General features: G+C 41.9%; 1 protein-coding gene across 5 annotated transcripts in view; it reads right to left on the reverse strand.

Annotated features, from left to right (window-relative positions):
- Window positions 1-22,551, reverse strand: part of Ccdc148 (coiled-coil domain containing 148) — a 273,207-nt gene that overhangs the window by 157,596 nt on the left and 93,060 nt on the right. For all 5 annotated transcript variants that reach the window (XM_037204800.1, XM_037204799.1, XM_037204798.1 and 2 more), the window contains 5 exons: window positions 20,928-21,031; window positions 15,514-15,596; window positions 15,163-15,311; window positions 13,700-13,795; window positions 13,446-13,627 (listed from right to left, as the gene is read on the reverse strand). In XM_037204800.1, the coding sequence (XP_037060695.1) occupies window positions 13,446-13,627; window positions 13,700-13,795; window positions 15,163-15,311; window positions 15,514-15,596; window positions 20,928-20,989 (572 nt within the window). In that variant the 5' untranslated portion in view covers window positions 20,990-21,031. The remainder of the gene's footprint in view (window positions 1-13,445; window positions 13,628-13,699; window positions 13,796-15,162; window positions 15,312-15,513; window positions 15,597-20,927; window positions 21,032-22,551) is intronic.

The raw sequence follows: 22,551 nt of genomic DNA on the forward strand, positions 1-22,551 counted from the left end.
CAAAATAGCTAAGTCGCAAAGAGACCAACATTGCATGCTATCACTTACATGTGAAAGCTAAAGGTTTGTCTCCACGAAGCAGCGAGTAGAGCAGTGGCCACCAGGGCCGGGGAGGATGTGAGAAAACAAAGCAGAGTAAGAGGATGACCGACAGTTGTAGGTGTGAATTGGGACAGGAATAAATTCTAATTTTTTAGAACAGCATGGGGCAGGGATGATTGACATCAATTAATCAAATATTTCAAACTGCTAGGAGAGAGGACTTTATTGCTCCACACTCAGAAGAATAAATGTGTAGAGTGATAAAAATGCCACTTACCTTGATCTGATTATTACACAGTATGTGTGTGTTAATGTTTCACATTGCATAAATATGTACATAAATTGGCTACATGTCAATTAGAAGTGAAAGGGACTTTGTTTGTTTGTTAGTCTGTTTTTTTTTTTGTTTTGTCAGACAAGTACAGACAGTAATGATGCTAACAATAAAGACTGCCGAGGGCCCAGAGAACTGCCTCACAGGCTAAGAGCTAACTACCGCTGAAGCACCAAGCTTGGTTCTGGGCACCCACATGAGGTAAATAACCACCTGTAACCCCAAATCCAGGGGATTGCATGCCCTCTTCTGGCCTCTTCAAACACCTACACTCATGTGCACCCACACACATACACATACAAGGTAAGTAAGCAAGGTATTCTTTTACTGGCAGGCTGCATTTTGCAGTTACAAAGAAAGAGCCAATCACTTTATTACTTATCTCAAAAGGTAATCTTATAAAAAAAAACCTTAAAAGAATCACAAATATAAGGTTTTATATATGAAAAAGAATCAGTCAGGTCTACTTTAAATCTTTAGGGTACATACCCACTCATCAATAGTTTCTTATATCAGGAGATTGAGGGCAGAAATGAATACAAGGAATTAATTGTCACCTTTCATCATCAACCAATCTTAGCAAGAAATGCACAACAGCTAATAAATAATTGGGCTGCTTTGTTCTTGTTCCCTGACCATAAAGAGTTCTTCACTCAACTATGTGACTTTCTAAAACTTCAGATTGTCTTTTTGGGTTTTTCAACTCACAGATATTTGACAAAAACATCTTAGTCTAACTTTAAGTTATTTTCAAAGTTTGCTTCAGCTATGATATACCCCAAAACCTGTGAACACATCTCCCAACATTAAGATTAGAAGAATTTAAATTATCTGGGCTACTGGTACTCAAATGCTTTTCTTGATAATTAACCTAAGTCATAGTCTATATGGCTCCCCAATAGAAACTCATGTGTTCTAGCTATGTGACACTTCCTTGTTTTATTTTTTTATTATCAAAATTCTATTTAAACTAACATTATTATTATCAATAAGACAGTAGAACCTAAGAAGAAATCATCTTCATAATAATCCACAGGTAAAAATGCCCAGTAGGCCGGGCGGTGGTGGCGCATGCCTTTAATCCCAGCACTCGGAAGGCAGAGGTAGGCGGATCTTTGTGAGTTCGAGGCCAGCCTGGTCTACACAGCGAGATCCAGGAAAGGCTCAAAGCTACACAGAGAAACCCTGTCTCGAAAAACCAAAAAAAAAAAAAAAAAAAAAAAAAAATGCCCAGTAGGACAGGATGTTTTCATGAGATAAACATACTACAGTACAGGCAGTGGGGGATCTCCCCACACCCATTCACACCATGCCACATACCAGAGAAAGATGGCAGTGGCAAACACATAAAGGCACAGCAGAAAGAAGCAAAAGGCATTCTGGAGTCTGTGGTCTTGGAGCCTTGGCTATCCAAGATTCACCCACCAGTGGCTTTCCTCCTGGTGAGTTGATACCTGGACTTCAATTGCTCCTCTGACATGGCCACCCACACATAACAAATGTTGTTTTTACATTTTACAATTGCTAACATGCAAATAAATAAAATTAAAACAAAGGAAACTCCAAGAGAACTTTGTGGCATATCCCACAAAACTTAGACCCTCGGACAAGAGAGTTGACTCAACAGTTAAAAGCATTTGCTGCTCTTGCAGAGGACCCTAGTTCAGTTTTAAACACTCGTGCCAAGTAGCTCACAACTGCCTATAACTCCAGCTCTGGGGGATCTGATGCTGTATTCTTGCCTCCACAGGCATCATATGCACAAGTGAATTCACATACAACACACACACACACACACACACACACACACACACACACACGTCTGTGCATATAAATAAAAAAAAATGTTTAAATTTTTAAAAATGAGATTCATGATTTTTCTTGATAGGATGCATTCTGCCATAGGCAAAAATAATTCAAAACATATTTTATTCCTGCAGCAAACCCAAAGCAAGCTGAATAACTGCCAAATGTGGTTTCTGGCATGAGATGACATTGAGTTAGAAACTAGCAATTTTGATGAAAGTCAATGTTACTAAAGCTATATGACAAAAAGAAAATTGTCTACCACGACTACCCATCCCTCAACAGATGCAAACACCAGCAATGTGTGGGAGTTTCCCCTGGGAATGCACCAAGGAAAGTGGGAAGTGCAATGGCCAATGCTGGCTGCCTGGGTCAGCAGCTAACCAACGGGACTAACAAACCCTTGATGCAAAGACTTATACGGCTTCCTCAGAACTTCTCCCTTTATCAGTCTCTCTTGGCACACAACCAACACAGGTCCACACGCAGAACTTGAGACTGGTCGTGCTCAGGCACTGAACCTTCCCAACAGTTCTGGGAGCGCATTTTTAGGACAAAATGCCCACTGGTGGTTAAGCTGCAAAGCTTTTTTTGTTTTGTTTTATATAATTAGAAGATTTTTTTATTATAATGATTATTTATTTATTTTACATCTTGACCAAGGTTTCCCATCCCTCCTCTCCTCCTAGCCCCTCTCCCCTCCTTCCCACCTCTCTTCTCCCCTCCCATCCACTCCTCCCCCATTTCTATTCAGAAAAGGGCAGGCCTCCCATGGAAATCAACAAAACATGGCATACCAAGTTGTAGTAAGACTAAACGCCTCCCCTTGTATTAAGGCTGGGCAAGGCAACCAAGTATGAGAATAGGGACCCAAAAGCCAGCAAAAGAGTCGGAGACAGCCCCTGCTGAATGGACAACTAGGGAGCCTGCATGGGACTGACCTAAGCACTCTACATGTATATGAAAGCTGCAGTGTTTTAGCTTGTGGCCTCATTCATCAGGGAGCCCATGTCATCTCCGTTAAGCTCCTCTCCTTGCTTTCGTCTCTCTCGTCTTCATCAGGCAACAGACACACGCATCTGTTTGTTTAAACTTCTGCAGCCATGTTGTCTTCTGATGCCGGCCTTTCCCAGTTCATCTTTAGTAGCAATAGAGGATACGGCTTGCTTTGATGCAAGGGGAAATGTATGTGTCCCTCTTTTGACTGAAGGACATCGATAGAGGTACCGTATGCTGGTAAACATGGGGACACAAAGAAAGACCACGAGCAGGATGCTGGTGATGTTCCCTCAGGATAGCAATATCCAAGGCCTCGTCACCGAGTCTGGAAGCTGAACCAAATAGTGAAACTTGATACAATCTGTGCTGGGCATGGCGGCACAAGGCTGAACTCCAGCACTTTGGAGGTGGGGTTCATTCAGGAGCTTGAGCTCATATGAGTTTGAGGCCAGCCTGGGCTACATGATATTCTGTCTCAAAAACTTAAAAAATAAACAAACAAAAACTAAAAGGAGAAGAAAAACAAAGCATAACTTAGGTTGATTTTCTGGAAGGAAATGTCACCATATTCTTAACACCCTTTGACTCAGAATGTCTATTTTTAAAATCCCTAAACAGAATAATCACAGAATTATTTTACAAAAATACAGTGACAAACCAGTCCATTTCAAAATTTCTAAACAAACATCAAAATGTAGAATAACTACTACTCAAAAATGGGAAATTGGTTCAATTTGTATGATATAATCACACATTATCCTAGTATGCACCTAATAAAAAAATTGCATGTAAAGGATATCTAGTGGATGAGTTAAACTGCAGCAGAAAGTCTGTAAACACCACTGAACAAAGGCACAGCGAGAGGGGATTAACTAGGAAGCAGTGGCTCTGTGCACAGTTCCCCTTTTCAGCCACAACACACAGATAGCTGAAATACACAAAGATTTTACTCCAAGATTTAGAGATTAGTATCATTTGTTTTCTTTGCTTATCTCTATTTTAATTTTTTTCTGAAACATAATTATTTCTGAATTCAGAGACAAATACACAAACTGAAATTTTCACAGAGTGCTAAAGCACTATCTTGAATGATACCAAGAAAAAAACGATAAATGGAAATAATTAAGTCGAAAAACACGATACTAGCGCATTGGCTATGTTTGTGAGGGCCCGTTGTTAAACAGTATTCAGATTCAGATCTCAGAATATTAATTATGAGCCAACAGTATAAAATTTAATATACCTATCAACAATAAATTATAAATTACTTGTTATCTTGCTATAGTAGTCTACATATTGACTTTGGATTTGACACAGCTAAATGGACCATCACACAATTGTGTCTCATCTATATGATTAATTCATATAAAGGAGGAAATTAAAGCCACAATCTCTTTAGAATCTAAAACAAGCAATTAAACTCGACTTTGTGTTCTTAATGGCACACAGCCTAAGCAGAATCCAAAGTACTCTGCCGGCACGATGGACGGAGGGAGAGGCTCTATTGTGCTCAGATCATTTTTATAGAGTGTTTTAGTAGATTAGACCAATCTTTAAAGCAGTGCTATCCAAGATGCTAGCCTCCAGACACATGTGAGGCTGGACATGGCTGTGCGGGCATGCTCTGTAGTATGAGCATGTTTCAAAAACTTTATTAAAAAGGAGTGAGTGCAATGGCTCATTCATAATTTTAAAATATTTGTTGTATGTTGTAATTAGAAATATTAGTTACAATATATTTGGAAGAGTCATCTTTGTCTTTTTAACTTTTTAATACAACTGGTTAAAATTTTTTATTACATACATGGCTCACATATTTCCATTAACCAGCACTGATCTAGGACACGAGCTGGTTGACCTAGCCTGTGTAAATAGCTTTCTTACTAATGGGCGGAAAGGACCTCAACCACTGAGTCAGGAAGGGCTCAAACTAGGGAAATCGCCCTCTGCAGTTACTTTAATGGGTCAAACAGCTCTCTTGTTTGTTCCTTTGAGTCTTCCCTGGCTTGATTATGGAGTCTGGCTATGTAGTCCAGGCAGGTCTCGAATTCACAGTCCTCCTGTTTCTGCCTCCCGAGTGCCAAGCTTACACAGGGGTGCCTCACTTGACAAAACACAGCTATTAAAATGAGATAAACTCAGGATTCATGTCCCGGGTACTTGTCATATCATGCAATAGGTACTCATTAATTACCAATGATCTATTGAACCTTTAACTTAAAATTATAAACCCATAATTTGTCTTATAAAATAAGAACCAAATATATCAAAAATGTTTATAATTTCACTAACCGGGGTGACTATGGTTACTGATTATTTGAATGACTGGGTTCCCAGTCTTTTTTCTGCAGTTGTATAGATGTAGATGTCATACTTTTAGAAACACCAAGAGAATTTATATTATATAACCTACTTTGTGGCCCGCTTTTTCCTTACATAACACATATTACAGCTATTTGTGTCATTAAAAATCCCTATGGATTAGAGGCAGCGTGGGACTGTGTCGCATGGACTCAGCAGGCCAGATGCCATTGCTGCCTAGTGGTTGGCTATTCAGTTAGTGTCTTAGTTTGCTTTCTATGGCTGTGGTAAACACTATGGCCAGAAGCAACTTGGGAAAGGAGAAGTTGATTTCATCTCACAATTTATAGTCTATCATAAAGGGAAGACAAAGAAGCTGGAGGCTGGAGCAGATGTGGAGGCCATGGATGAGTGCTGCTTACTGGCTTGCTCTCCACAGCTTGCTCAGCCTGCTTTCTTCTATCACCCAGAATCTCCTGCTGAGGGGTGGCACTACCCACAGTGAGGCAGGCCCTCCCACATCCATCATTAATCAAGAAAATGCCCCCAATCACATGCCCACGGGCCAATGTGATGGTGGCAATTCCTCAGTTAAGGTTCCTTTCCCTAGATGATGTTGGCTTATGCCAAGTTGACAAAACACTAAGCAACACAGGTAGTCTTAAAGATTTTGTTACCAGTAGGAAGAGAAAAATTAATACTGAACATACTTCAAGTCACGTATTTATTTCACTTTAGTGATTTTGTCTTTCATTATTATTTCTGATGAGACAAATCTTATTCTCTTTATATTAAGAGAGAGAGTGTGTGTCTGTCTGTGTCTGTCTGTGTCTGAGGGTGCACGAGGAGGCCAGAGTTGATGCTGGATATCTACCACTCTTCGCCTTATATTGTGAGACAAGGTCTCTCTTACTGAACATGGAGCACACCAGTTGTTTGAGCTGGCCAGTGGACCCTAGGGATCCTGCAGCCTCCACCTCCTCAGTGCTAGGATGTCAGATGCGTCACTCCATTTGCCTTTTTATGTGGGTGCTGGGGATCTGAACTCAGGTCCTCATGCTCATGTGGCAGTCACTTTACTGTCTGAACCATGTTTCTGGCCTCATATAAAGATTCCTGGTGCCATAGTGTGTGGTTGATACATTGTGCACTCCAATAAAACTTATCTGGGGATCACTGAACAGAACAGCCACTAGATTAGACATAGAGGCCAGGCAGTGGTGGCACACACCCTTAATCCTAACACTCGGGAGGCAGAGATCCACCTGGATCTCTGTGAGTTCAAGGCCACACTGGGAACAGAGTCAGACGTGGTGGCACACACCATTAATCCCAGCACTTGAGATCTCATGTCTTTGATTGGGAAGGACACACATCTTTAATCCCAGGAAGTCATGGTAGAAAGCAGAAAGGTATAAGGATTTTAGCAGCAGTTCAACTAAGACCCTCAGGGGTGAGGACTCAGAAGCTGTGAGTCAGAGGAAACCAGAACACTTGCTCTTGAAAGAGAGGCTTTCAGTCTGAGGATTCATGGAAACAGGATTGGCTGAGGAGTTGTCAAGGTGAGGTTGGCTGTGGCTTATTCTGCTTCTCTGATCTTTCAGCTTTCACCCCAATATCTGACTCTGGGTTTTTTTTTTATTAATAAGACCTTTTAAGATTCATCTTACAATAGTGACCTTTGAAAAATATTTTCTGACTTGGAAAAATATCATAGGCCAATCATAGGTAAATAGCCATTTCCCTCATATTGTTTTTAATCCTGGGTAAAATTATGATATGTTTGGCCATTCTTACAAGGTAAATATTTGAGTTTTTTATTTTCCATTTCTTTGATAAGTAGAGAGGTTCATAAGTTTCTGACTCATTTGTGTTTAGAATGACAACTGAAGTTTCAGGCTACTGTGACATCTCATGACCCAGCATCTGAATCACATGCTCTGCCACATCTGCCCCCACCTCACTATGGTACATAAATCATTTGTGTTAAGCCTCCTCACAACCCAGGACCTCTCTCCTCTCTCTCTCTCTCTCTCTCTCTCTCTCTCTCTCTCTCTCTCTCTCTCTCTCTCTCTCCTCAAAATAAAAGGCAAAGAGTGATAGATATCCAATATCAACTATGGCCTCCACATTTATACTCTCTCTCCCCCCTCTCCTTTCTTCTCCTCCTCCTTCTTCCTCTCTCTGTCTCTCTCTCCCTCTTCTGTGTGTGTGTCTCACTCTCTCCCTCCTCCTACCCACCATCTCCCCTAAAGCTTATCCCTTACTAGATTATTCCCATGAGGATCAAACACATTGCTCACTGCTATTGCTCCCATTTTAAATGAAATTAAAAACACAAGCAGAAAAAACTCTCAAGTCATCCACATTCATTCTCTTCTATCCTTCCCCTCCCACTCACTCAAACCCACTCCAACCAGCCAATTACTTCCCCTTCTTCAATGAAAATTGCTACCAACAATCACCTTTTAGAGCCAAACACCTATCAGTCATTGACTGACATGTACAGCATTTATTCAGCAGGTCATCACTGCCTCTGCAGATAGTACAGGCTGCTTTCTCTGTCTTCCCTCTCTATCTCTCTTTATCCATCTATTCACCTATCCATCCATCTATCTATCTATCCCTCCATCTATCCATCTACCTACCTATCCCTCCATCTATCCATCTACCTATCCATCCATCTATCTGTCTATCTATCTATCTATCTATCTCTCTATCTATCTATCTATCTATCTATCCATCCATCTTTTTCTTCTCCATCTTTTCTTTTCTCTGACACTGTCCTGCTCATATGTCTTGGGATGAGGGGTTGGCTTCTTTTCTTTCCTGAATTGTTGCTTTGGTGACCATGTCCAATCTCATGCTGATGACTCAGTGTATAACTCCAGCCCAGATCTTTTTCCTGGACTCTGAACACACAAAGCCCAAAATGTTGATATGGATGCCCCAAACTCAGTATGCCCAAGCACCCCCTCCAAGACAAAGCCACCCACTTATAGTCTGCCCACACCATCTTCTTAGATGCCCAATCCAAACAAGACACACGTGCAGTAGGAAACTCCTGCTGCATTCTCTGGGCACTTTCTTTCATGACCCTTGGGAAAAAATCTACCTGCAGATGCCTTGCCTCTACCCTCAAATAGCATCCAAGAGCTCAAGATTTCCTATCACCTAGATCAAGACCACTGTCACCTCATCTGCTAATGTGTGTGACAAAACACTAACCAGCACAGGTTGTCCTGAAGATTTGCTTCCAGTAAGAAGAGAAAAAATTAATGCCAAACAGCCTTGAAGACAAATATTCATTTCACTTTAATGACTTTTTCCTTCAATGTTAATTCTGAAGAGACACATAGTATTCCCCCAACATAAAGAGAATACACGTGGAGGCCAGAGTTGATACTGGATATCTATCACTCTTTGCCTTGTATTTTGCAACAGGTTAACAACTGTCTATGTGTCCAATCTTTCCTTGTGCTCCCACCCCCACCATCATTAAGCACAGGAATTGACAAAGTGATCCTGCTGCAACATGGACCGGGTCTTCTCACTGTGCTCTTCTGCTCCACACCGTCTAAGAGAGTGGTTCTCAGCTGGTGGGTCACAACCCCTTTGTAGGATGAAAGACCCTTTCACAGGAGTCGCAGATCAGATATCCTGCATAGCAGATATTTACATTATTATTCATAACAGTAGTGAAATTACAGTTACGAAGTAGTAATGAAAATAATTTTACGGGTGGGGTCACCACAACAGGAGGAACTGTATTAAAGGGTCGCAGCACTAGGAAGGTTAAGAACCACTGGTCTAAGAGCTTCAAGGTCATTCACAGTAAAAGATGAGGTTGGACATGTTTCTAAATGCCCTACTTCTTGAGTGAGGATAGAGTTCAATGGTATAGCACTGGCAGAGTAGGCATGAGGACTTGAGTTGAACTCCCAGCAAAACACACACACACACACACACACACACACACACACACACACACACACACACATTTTATCATTCACTCTTACCTCTTGAACCTCATCCAGCACTCTGCTCATCTGTCCCTGAGTTCATGGACATGGAACCCTTGTCAGACACAGTCATTGGACATGGGCTACAATGTTCTTATGTCTAACATCTGCATAACCAGCTCTCTCAACCCACTTCATGATTTCACATCAAGGTCACCATCCAACTAAGACGTAGACCCCATTTTTTTTTTTTTTACTCCAGAACAGCAATCTACCTTCTAAAATTTCAGCATATTCTGACTCTAACCTATGCCTTTGTAGTGCTTACCAGCTCCTAATACTGTGGGACATAATTGCCTTATGAACCATGTCCACACCTCTGTGTGCTGCCAACTTGATCACAGTATGGTGGTTTGCATAGTAATGGCCCTCATAGGCTCATATATTTGAATGCTTGGTCATTAGGGAGTAGTTCTACTTGACAGGGACTAGGAGGTGTGGCTTTGTTGGAGAAAAGTGTGTCACTGGGAGTGGGCTTTCAGGAGTCCAAGCCATGCCCAGTGGCTCTCTCTTCCTGCTGTCTACAATCTGTTAGTTTATCCATGTCAGCTACTGTAGCATGATCCTAATTGGTCTTAATAAAAACCTGGAGTCAGATACAGGGGTAAAAGCTGAAAAACCAGAGAAGCAGAGCAGCCAGCCACTAGAGTTCTTACCTCTATGAAATCCTCAGCCTGAAAAGAGACCTGAGCTCATGCCTCCTCCTGCCTTATATTCCTCTCTCTGCCCAGCCTTATCACTTCCTGTCTCCACCTCCCTAGTGCTGAGATAAAAGGCATGAGATTCCAAGAGCTGGAATCAAAGGTGTGTGCCACCACTGCCTGGCTCTGTTTCTCTTTTAAACTGGCTCAATCTTGTGTAGCCCAGGGTAGCCTTGAACTCATAGAGATCCATCTGCCTCTGCCTCCCAAGTGCTGGGATTAAAGGTGTGTGCCAATCACTGCCTGGCCTCTATAGTTAACTAGTGGCTAGCTCCACACTCTGATCTCCAGGCAAGATGTATTTGTTAAAGCACAAACAAAATATCACTATTGAAACAATGTGTGCATATATAAGTACATTTGTGTGGCATGTTCTTGAGCTGTGGAAATTATTGTGATGAAGGGGATTCATTTTGTGACTGAATAAGTTGCAACAAGAATCTATATAGAGATAAATTATTAAATAACAATTAAGTAAAGTTTGAAAGCAAAGAGTTAAGGAGGGTTGGGGAGGATTGTGAACCTAAAGCATGGAATTTGCGTAATAATTGAATCAAATTAGGAAAGTTTTTAGTTGCAAACAACAAGAAAGCCAAGTCACACTGGCTAAAGATGATAATATGGACAAATCATCCTTATAAATCATCCTTATAAAGTACGCACACACTCAGCCAGGCATGGCAGCAGAGCCTTTTAATCCCAGCACTCAAAAGGCAGAGACAGATATTAAGAGCCACAAAGGAAAAAGACCAAGTAACATATAAAGGCACACCCATCAGAATAACACCAGACTACTCAATAGAGACTATGAAAGCTAGAAGATCATGGACAAATCTTATGCAGACACTAAGAGACCACGGATGCCAACCCAGACTATTATACTCAGCAAAATTCTCAATAACCATAGGTGGAGTAAACAAAATATTTCAGGATAAAACCAGATTTAATCAATACCTGTCCACAAACCCAGCCCTACAGAAAGCACTAGAAGGGAAAATCCAACCCAAAGAAGCTAAACACATCCATGAAAAATCAAGCAATAGATAATCCCACACCAACATACACCAAAGAAGGACAACACAACACAACCACAAAAAAATAACAGGAATTAACAATCACTGGTCATTAATATCCATCAATATCAATGGTCTCAACCCACCTATAAAAAGACACAGGCTAACAGAATGAATAAGAAAACAGGACCCATCCATCTGCTGCATACAAGAAACACACCTTAACTTCAAAGATACACATATACACAATGGAGTACTACTCAGCAGAGAAAAACAATGAAAGCATGAAATTTGCAGGCAAATGGATGGAACTAGAAAAAAATCATCCTGAGTGAGGTAACCCAAACCCAGAAAGACAGTCATGGTATGTACTCACTCATAAGTGGATTCTAGATATAAAATAAAGAACAATCAGACAACAACCCATAGAACCATGGAGGATATATATATCATGGAGGTCCCTAGGACGACTGTGGCTTATAATAAATTTCGGTTTTACTCAATTATTGAAAAAAAAAGCCAAATGAATGGAAACACATGAACTATGAACCAAAGGCTGAGGGGCCCCCAGCTGGATCAGGCCCTCTGAATAGGTGAGACAGTTGATTGGCTTGATCAGTTTGGGAGGCAACTAGGCAGTGGGATCAAGTCCTGTGCTCATTGCATGAGTTGGCTGTTTGAAACCTGGAGCCTATACAGGGACACTTGGCTCAGTCTGGGAGGAAGGGACTGGACCTGCCTGGACTGAGTCTACCAGGTTGATCTCAGTCCTCGGGGGAGGATTTGCCCTGGAGTCGGTGGGAATGGGGGGTAGGCTGGGGGTAAGGGGAGGGTGTTGGAGGGGGGAGAATAGGGGAACCCATGGCTGATATGTAGAACTGAATGGTATTGTAAAAAAAAAAAAAAAAAAAAAAAAAAAAAAAGAATATCACACACACACACACACACAAAGGCAGAGACAGGTGGATCTCTGTGAGGAGTTCAAGATCAGCCTGATCTACATAGTGAGTTCCAGGATAGCCAGAACTACATAGTGAAACTCTGATTCAAAAAACCAAAAAAAGAAAGAAAGAAAGAAATTAAATATAAATAATAAATAAAGTATGCACCCACTCCCACAGATGTGCACATACACAGACCATGAGAATCCTCCCAACACCCTGTAACTAGAAGCAAAAAGGAAAATAGTCTTATTAAAGCAAAGTGAGATCCTGATAAATTGGAAGTTCAATTCGTATTATGATTAAGTAGGTCATCCGGTGTGCTGATTAGAGCTTATTTATAGCCTTTATGTGCATAGCAGCAGATGACTGAGGCAAACCACCTCTAGATTCAAGTTAGCTTTCCTCCTCCAAGAAACCAGCCCCGAAAACTCATTTGACTTTACTGTTCCTCTTTTCTTCAATTAATGTTTACATGTCTGTCATATTTGGCTAGGGCACAGCTACACATTTCTTTCCCCTAATACTGTCAGCATTCTATGAGGTAGGTCCATCTTCTAGACTAATCTAGAACCTCCTTCATGAACCTTTTCAAAGGACTCAACAGACACCGCTGTCAATTAAGAATTTTTAAATAAATATTCATCAAATGAAACGCATCATTGTTTATATTATAAAAGCATTGTGGATAATATTGTTATTATTAATAAAGGCTGTTATTAGGATTTATGAGCTTTCTGGTTTTCCGGAACAGACATGCACCTGCCTCTGTCTCCCGAGGGCTGGGACTAAAGTTGTGCACCACTACACCAGGCTCAATAAAACTCTTATAAGCCTTGATATCAAGGAAATACTTTGAAAGCAAGAAAAAGCAAAATAAACACACAATGTTCTTTCCAGGGTGTATTGTGCGTGTCTGTAGCTCCAGCACTTGGAAGGCTGAGGAAGCAGAACGTAGGTACGAGAGGAAAGGACATGGCTAAGTGAGTTCCATGCCGCACGTGCTACAGAGTGAAACATGTCTCCGAAATCAAAGGCAGAGGGTGGTGCAGTGGTACAGAACTTACCAAGTTTGTCCAAGGCCCCGGGGTTAGAGCCCCAGCACCACAATAAAATAAGATAATAAAGTCAAACACGGCCCATTCTTTTCATGCAACAAACTAGGTCCAAACTGTATTGGCTATATTGCAATCACATGCATCTAGAAGACACTAAATCAGAAGTGTAGTGACTGTGAACACAAACTCAAAGCCAGCATTCGGGAGTCAAGGAGTTATATTGATCACCTGCGTATGTCTTCTAATTGCAGATCAACGTCTTTAAGTTTCTTTTGATATTTCTCTGTAAAGTTTGAGAACTCAGTAAGGATGGACGATTTCAGATCAGGGTATGGGCACTCCAAAGTCTCTAACTCCGTGGGCTGTTCACTGAGCAGGTTAGCCTTTTCTTCTGAAGAATAATCTAGTAACTGAAAGGAATTGTATTTAACAAAAATGAAAAATGGATTGAAAGAGTCAATCACAAGTTGCATCACACTTACCTTCACACTCCAGTCTGAAAGGTCTTTTTCTATTTCCTGTCGCTCCTGATCAAGTCTTGCAAAGAGAGCCTTGGATTGTTTCTTGACAAAGTCAACCTAGAGGATGTGGCACATAGACAGGAAGTGTGTAAATTACTGCAATTCACCCAAGGTTATTTCTATTGAAAGACACAGTCTCAGAAGCCAGTAGGTGGTGAAAAATTAGAGGAGGGAAAAATCCTTTTGAAGATCTGTGAAGAAAAGAGCTGCCAGCCAGCTGAGGCTCATCAAACAAGCAAGCCTCAGTGAGGATTCCAGACCTATCACCAAAACTGGGCGCACCACGTAATAGTCACAGCCGCCCTGTTCTGCATTTGGAATTGTTGATGGGAAAACTTCCATTACACCTTTGCTCTCCACAATCCTTGCTACTAGTCTACAGCTACGCATAGCTAAAGCTTTTTATTATCTGTGAAAGCAGAGTAATATTATACTTAACATAGCAGCTGACAAGCAGAGATGCAAGTTCAGACCCCACATCTAGCACAACACACTAGCAAGCAAAGGCACACAAAGAGGCATGCAGAGTCAGGCGATGGTGGTGCATGTCTTTAACTCCAGCACTCAGGAGGCAGAGGCAGATGGATCTCTGTGAGTTCAAGGCCAGCCTGGGCTACAGAGTGAGTTCCAGGACAGGCACCAAAATTACACAGAGAAACTCTGTCTGGAAAAACCAAACCAAACAAACAAAAAAAGAGACATGCAGAGAAGGAAATAGGTGTGAACCCAGAGTGGTGGTTAGGAACACCTGAGACGAGACTTATTTGGCCAACAAAGAATTAAGGGACAGAAGGTGGCAGAGCCTGACAGAGAAAAGAGCTCACCTAAGGGCTCTGAGATAGAAGCAGGTTTGACATGTGAAGGGCACAAAACAAAGGTCAGCCTTTGTGGGACCAAACTCATATGGGATGGGACCATGTCATGTAAGAGACGTGATTGAAAAAGGAAGGAGATTCTGTGGGTTGCAGGTGGGTTTAATGAGTAGGAAGAGCCCATGGGGAATGTCAGTTGTCAGACAATTTCATCTCCCTGTACTGGGGCAGGATCTCGAAATGGGCTGGGAGGAGGGGCAAGGATGAAGGCATGAGGATGAGTTAAAATGTGGGTTAAGTACACATATCCAAGCACATGTTCAAGATGGCGAGGAGCCCTCTACTTGAACATACAAGGCAGGTATTTGATTCAACTGTTCTATTTGGGACAAAAAAAAATGCAGTACTACATTATGTATGTTTTCTGTTTGTTTGTTTTTTAAGACAAGTTTTCTCTGTATAGCTTTGCACCTGTCCTAGAACTCACTCTGTAGCCCAGGCTGGCCTCAAACTCACAGAGATCCACCTGCCTCTGCCTCCCAAGTGCTGGGATTAAAGGAGTGCGCCACCACCGCCCAGCCACATTATGTTTTTAAAAGGCAACATACTGACCTCTTCGAGAACCACTGCTGAATTAGACCCCTTACAGCAGGGTGCATGCTGGGAAGTGTGGCGCTGTCTCCTCAGGTTTGCTCTCAGTTGATGAATAGGGTTGATCGCAGCTTTAAGATATGTGCACCATTGTTCTGACAGCTCCTGCTCTGTGTGAAGTGACATTGAATCAAGAAGACATATTATTATTTTAAGTAAAGGACAGATTGTTAGTTTATAGACTTTTCATATTTGTTTAGGAGAAAAATCAGACAGGTGTTATTACTAAAAAAACATGTAGAGAGTGGCCAGCTTTCATAGTTCCAAACAAAATTCCCCTTTGTATTTAAGTTCAAAAGAAAAAAAACTCACCAAAATTCATAAGCTCACAAAAACATTCATTTCCAATGCTCTCCTCACTGAGACAAGATTTTATTTCAGACTCCAATTTACATCTGAAACAGACATGATCTCAATCAATTTCTTTATAGTCATAATCTGTAGATGTAACCAACCGTCTTATTAAATAAGAAACACAGAACCAATACAGAGATGAAAGCCAAAAGGTCAGAGCAATAGCTAAGAGCTAAAAACCTTACCCTTTACTGTCGCTGTACCTCTCCGAAAGAGACCAACTTCCTGTGTCTGTCTTTTTTTTATAGTTTCTGTTCTGCCTTCTCATTGGTTGTAAACCCAACCACATGACCTCCTAGTCACTGCCTGTCTGTACAGACCTCCAGGTCTTTTATGGTTGGTATTGAGATTAAAGGCGTGTGTCTCCAATGCTGGCTGTATCCTTAAACACACAGAGATCTACCTAGCTCTGCCTACCAAGTGCTGGGATTAAAGGCATGCACCACCACTGCCCAGCTTTCGCTATGGCTTGCTAATAGCTCTGACCCCCGGGCAACTTTATTTATTAACATACAAATAAAATCACATTTCAGTACAAATAAAATATCACCATAATAATCATGCATGCAGGCTTCAATGTAAGTGGCGTAGGAGCAGCCCATCAAATTTGGTTTTGTTCATCTGCTCATTTATTCAAGCCATGTTGCTAACATGGGCAGAAACAATAGCAGGAGCCTGGGCAGTGGCCCCTACAGGTCTTGGCAACATGCCACACTTAGCACCCCAGGGCACCAGGAAGCCACCCCACCTGCTCAGGATTCAGCTCAGAAAGATTCCTAAGGCAGTAGGTTAGAGATGAGTAGTAGCAACAGCCTCTGAAGAGGGGGAGAGAGGTCAGCCTGGACCTGCAAGGAGGCCACGTAAAGGTCACAGATGATGGGAGTCTGGGTCAGGCAAATGGGAACAAAAGAATATTTTGTTTTTATCCAGTAATGATCAATACATCCTTATAATCTTTTACTAAATTTTTAAAGACATGGTCATCTCTAGAGTAAAACCACACTCACCTCTAGGTGGGCATTCAACACAATTTTTCTACCCCTTGTGTATGTAACTAAATCAGAGATTTATTGTTGATGCATACTTTAATATTAAAATGGCATGGGAAAATACTAGCAATTATAATACTTTAATATGCTTCTTATTTTCATTTTTGCAAACAGGTTTCTGTCTTGAGCTACCTGCATTTTATATGATTGGAATAACAACATATTTAACAATTCATGCTATAGTTTTGTGGGGTTATTTTGCTTACTGCTGATATTTTACACTAGTTCCAAATGGTTTTCATAATTCATATTGTAATATTGGATAGTGTGCACGTGTATATGTGCCATCACCTTTCAAGCTAATTCATGTATGTGAATAAAGGTGAGGGACTACTGTAAATGATACTTCTCTATTTCCTAGCAGGTAGTTTTTTCCAGAAATGGGGGAGGGTATGCATATGTGTGCAAATGTGAGTACATATGTTCATGTGTCTGGGTGTATGTGCAAAGAGGCCAGAGGTCAACCTTAAGTGTCTTTCTTTAGTCTTTGTCTGCCATTTGGACACAGTGTCCCTCACAGGTTGGGAAGTCACTCAGTGGGCTAGACCAGCTGGCCAGTGAGCCCAGGGCTGGTGAGCCCAGGGATCCGGCCACCCTCACCTCTGCAGCCCTGGGATCACAAGTGCATGCTGTACTCTGAGCTTTTCTTTAAACCTGGTTTCTGGGGATCAAACTCAGCCACCTGTGCGGGTTTAGCCAAGTATTCTACCAACTGAGCCGTTCTCCAGCCTGTTTCTAAGAGTTTGTCTGCAACCGTTACGTGTGTTTGTGTGTGGGTGTGGGTGTCGGGGGGTGCATTGTCTGTCTGCCTTTCTTTCTTCTTTTCTTTCTTTCTTTCTTTCTTTCTTTCTTTCTTTCTTTCTTTCTTTCTTTCTTTCTTTCTTTCTTTTGTTTTTTTATTTTTTGAGACAGGGTTGTTGCTTCGTGTAGCCTTGGCTCTCCTTAAACTTACTCTGTAGACCAGGTTGGCCTGGAACTCACAGAGATCCCCCTGCCTCTGCCTCCCGAGTGCTGAGATTAAAGGTGTGCTCCACCACCACCTGACATTTTTTTCTTTTGGGGGAATGGAGGTGGGGTGGGGTGGGTGTATTTTCATGAAGAAACCGGAATTCACTTTAGAGCACTCAGACAACCACTCTTCCTGTTTGTGGGGAGGAGGGCTGAGGAAACCCCTGGAGTCCTTATACTGCCTGTAAAGTGAGCTGGGTGCTCCTTTGGTGATCTGAGGGAACCAAGCCTCCACCCAGAACTTTGGGCTCTCCGGCAAGGATGAGGTGTGCACTAGACTCCAGTGCCCCCTTCATCAGGCTAGCCCTTCTACAAACAGTTGCCCTGCAGACAGCAGTATACCGTCTACAGATGATCACACCGAAGCTCAGTCTGTGTCACAGAAGGAAAGGGCCGCACGTGCTCCTGGGAACCCTGGAGCAGAGTCCACGGGGAATAGGATTTCAGTCAACCTGCTAAATTTCAAATAAAAATTTACAACTTTAAATATTAAACAAACTTGGTATTTGGAAGTTTTAACTAGTTCTCTGAGTACAGATTTCAAGGTCCTAACTTGGGTATGTGTGTGTGTGTGCACAGTAGAGACCAGAGGTCAGAGGTTGATGTTAGGTGACTTCTTCAATCACTCTCCACCCTATTGTTTTTAATTTTCAGAGATTTATTTACTTATTTTGTGTGCTTGAGTGTTCTGCTTACATGTATATATGTGCACTCTGCCTACGTGAATGAGATTCACCCTGATTTCAGGTATGTAGGTGCACCTCATACATGTCTGGTGCCATTAAAGATAAGAAGAAGGCTTCAGATTCCCTGGGCCTGTAGTTACAGACAGTTGTCAGATGCTCTGTGGGTTCTAGGATTCGAACCTGGGTCCTCAACAAGAGCAAAAAGTGCTCTCAACAGCTCAGTCAACTCTCGAGCCCTCCACCCTATTTTTTGAGATAGAGTTTCTCAGTCAACCTGGAGCTTGCCAACTCAGCTGGACTTGCTGGCCAGCCAGCTCCAAGGATCCACCTGTCCCTACCTCATTAGAACATGTATAGGCCATGATGCCAGGCTTTTTATCATGTGGGTACTAGAGACGGAACTCAGGTCCTTGTGCCTCCCTCCCAAGCTCTTTACCAACTGAACTATCTCCCAGCCCATCCTCCCTTGGTTTTGAGTAGCAAGGCTGGAGAATGAGATCTACTTTGATGTGAATGGAATCTTTTGGGAAAAAGAAAAGCTTGTCAGCTCCAAGACGATGGAACACAGGAAACAAATAGCAATTTCAATGCCAGCTTCCCACATGCTAGCTTGTTTGCCTTTTGCAGACACTTTAACCCTCTAAATCCAGGCAGGAGTCTGAGCGGCAGCAGGGGAGCAATGAGACCTACTTGGTATGGCTGTTTTCCAGACTGAGGCTAAGCACAGTAACTATTAACTTTGTTGTCTGGTACATACTCAGTTACCAAGGAGAGGTTAAACACCATTGTACCCCACACCTTCTGCAGGTCTAAGGTCCTTAAATGAGGTCTTTGGGTAAAGCAGAAGAATCTTTTCCTTATTAAGGGAGTATAGATAGTGTGTGTGTGTGTGTGTGTGTGTGTGTGTGTGTGTGTGTGTGTGTGTGTATTTTTTAATTTTTTTGAGACAGGGTCTTACTGTCCAGGTAAACCTGGAAGTTGCTATTTAGCCCTGACTAGCCTTGAAGTTGTGGCAATCCTCCTGCCTCAGCATCCTAAGTACTGCGATTACAGGCGCCATGTAGCATGCGAGGCAGATTTTCTGAGGTAGACAAATACAGCACTGAAAGACTACTAATTTGCCCCATACATCTAGACATTTCCTACCATTAGAGAAGGTCCTGTTGCTATTAGTTTTTAATTTCACTGAATACATACTAAAATTACCTTATATTCTAGAAGAACACAGAAAATGGTGTTAGCATTCTTACTTGTGTTCAGTGTTTAGTCCTTATAAGTTTGCAGACGGTGGGTTCATCCTCACTGGAGAGTTCCTTGCCTCCAACATCTCTGTCCTTCCAGCTCAGCCAACAGAATGAATTCCCATAATGCTATGCATATAATTCATCTATCTGGCTCAAGATCAACTCAGTCCACACATTAGGGAGGATGTAGAATGGCCAAGATTTACAAAATGAAAGAGAAAAAGGAAATCCTTCCCAGTGCCTTCCTTCATGTATGCTTGCATAAGGACCACCATGATTAAAGCTAACAAGTGGCTTTCCACTTTATTGTATTTCAAGTTATGCAAATTTTCAGAAATGTTTTTCCAATGGCCTTGAATATTTTTTTCTCTATTAGAGGTGACATTTGAAGGGCTTAGTGTATCTGATTTGGTTTTTATAGCTGAAGTATACTGTGGAGTTTATAGCATTTTATTTTCCTGTTTTTAGTTGTATCATAATCTAAACCCCACATAAATCATGCACCTTGCACTTCTCATACAGGGATCACTGCACAGAGTACCAAGCTCTTAGTGACGTGAAAGCACACAAGTCTGAAGCAAAGGGAATGAAATTTGGAAACCTGACTTAGACCAAGATCACAATAATGTTCTGTCTTCCTAAGAATGAGCACATGTAATAACATTTTTAAAAGCATAGTTTATAAATACTACATTGTCAGAGCAAATGGGTATGTCTTAAATGGGGAGAAAGACATCTGCTTTCTCTTTTGGCCTTTACTTTTGAAAAGAAAATTATTTTTTGCAGAGCTTATAATTAAGATCAAATATCCAATTATTATTTTCTCTTAATTCATCTTTGACTGCTACAAATAGTAACAGGATCCAAATCAAAACTGAGTGAGTCATGGTGGGACATCGAGCCAACACGGAGCAGCCTGAACTCCTCAGTTCCTTCGTATTGAGAGCATTTATTAATCCTCTTCTGTGTACCCACTATGAAAAGATGACTGTGATGGTTGCCCCGAGGAGCCCCTGCTTTATAGAGGAGAAGCATGTAAGCCAAATGTGGGCGTGTGATATGTACACACACACAGCCCGGCCAGGGATGGGGAGAGAGAGAGAGAGAGAGGGAGGGAGAGAGAGAGAGAGAGAGAGAGAGAGAGAGAGAGAGAGAGAGAGAGAGGTGGGTAGACATGACTGTCCTTTACCCCATCAGGAGGCAAACACCTATCAACACACTCCCTGCCTTCCAGACTAAGCTAAGAAAATGTCACTCCAATTCAAACGACTCTAAACTTTGACCGTGTGGCTTAACTAACACGGGCCGCTATAGATGTAAATGGATCACGGGAACGCCCAGGAGCCCACACACATCCCCACTGACCGGGGGGACCCCAGCCTCACCTGAGTCCGTTCAGCCGCTCCTGTTCCCGCCACCACACTTGTTTGTGCTGTTTGATCAACATTTGTTCTTTCGCTGCCTTGGAAGTCTCCACGGCTTTTCTGATCTGCGTTTAGAGAAGGAACAAAAGAGCAGCAGTGTTCGAACTTTTAAACAAAATAATTTTTTCCCAGATCCGGGGGAGAGTTGGGGGGGAGGAGTAAGATGGTGAATACGCTCCAAATAACATGAACTTCTTGGAGAATTACTAAAGATATGATGTTTTAGAAATGTATTTCCACAAAAGAAAGGTTTCCTGGTTTTTGCAGTCATCACTGGTACATCCTCTAACACACAATCCACCTGAGTACTGGATGAAATACTAGGGAGAAGAGAGTCGTGCACCGTGGTGCATGCCAATAATCCCAGCACTCGGGCCATGAGGCAGGAGAATCATGAATTCAAGGCTAGCCTTAGCTAAACAGAGTTTGAGGCTGTCTCAAAAAAAATATATCAATAAAAAGAAAGATAACATGGCTTGGGATACTGGCTAATTGGAGAACCCTGTTTAAGGTACGTAAGAAAAAAAAGGTGAAATTCTTGTGGTTTTTAGTTTATTTTATTGTTTTGTTGTTGTTTACTTTTTGCTTATATTTTTAAAATATTTATTGTTACTTTATGTGAATGGGTGTTTTGCCTGCATTTATGTCTATGTACCACATGTATGCCCAGAGGCCAGAAGAGGATGTCAGATCCCCTAGAGTTACTGATTGATGGTTGTTAGTCACCAGTTGGATCCTGGAAACCAAACCCAGGTCGGTCCCCTGGAATAGCAGTGAGTGGTCTTGACTGCTGAACCTGCTCCCCAGCAGTGCCAGACTGCTTTTTATTAAATAAGTAATACCCCACTTCATTCCCAAGGAAGACTTCAGGAGTTTCCATACATTTGTCCCCATTTTGGACACACGTTCCCTACAAGGTATTTAGGTAGCATTATTCCCATTTTATACATGAGGATGCCCAAAGGCCAGAGGATTTGGTCAAAACCATAAAAGTTTGTAAATCTCACAGGCGTAGGCCCTTGGTGTTGGGTTGGATTTCATCTGAACCCTCATTGTAGGATGGGGAAGGTTCATTAAATCCATTGTTAGGGGACCTGGCTTTAGTCCCAGCTTCAGTACTCAAGAACAGGACCTGGAGTATGCAACTGCAATCATTCAACTTCACAGCTATATAAATAAACTTTTCAGACTTAGGCAAATAGTTATTATAAAGTACTTAACAGAGAAATACTGAAAAATTATGGAAGACAGAAACTTAATCTTTTAACTAAATGTAGTATGCTGGGAGTTCCATGGCCTCTTAACATGCCACATACAAATGCTTTGGGGACTTTACAGTCAAGTTCTGTCAGGCAGAGATCTCCCTGATCTCTGCCCAGGCATAAAGTAGCCTCTTTCTCAAATGCCCCTTTCAGCTGGCTTCTAGATGGGTTCAGACAAAGGAAGATGCCAGCTATGGAAGTTTGGAGGGTGGAAGACGAGACAAGGCCAACACATTACCCACCCCTCTCTTTTCAGAAGGTTCTCGGGTTCTCTAGTGCACTCAATTTTCCCTGGACATGGTTCCAAACAGCTCTGAGGTTGC

The sequence above is a fragment of the Peromyscus leucopus genome, chromosome 4 (assembly GCF_004664715.2).
Source record: "Peromyscus leucopus breed LL Stock chromosome 4, UCI_PerLeu_2.1, whole genome shotgun sequence".
Lineage (NCBI taxonomy): Eukaryota > Metazoa > Chordata > Mammalia > Rodentia > Cricetidae > Peromyscus > Peromyscus leucopus.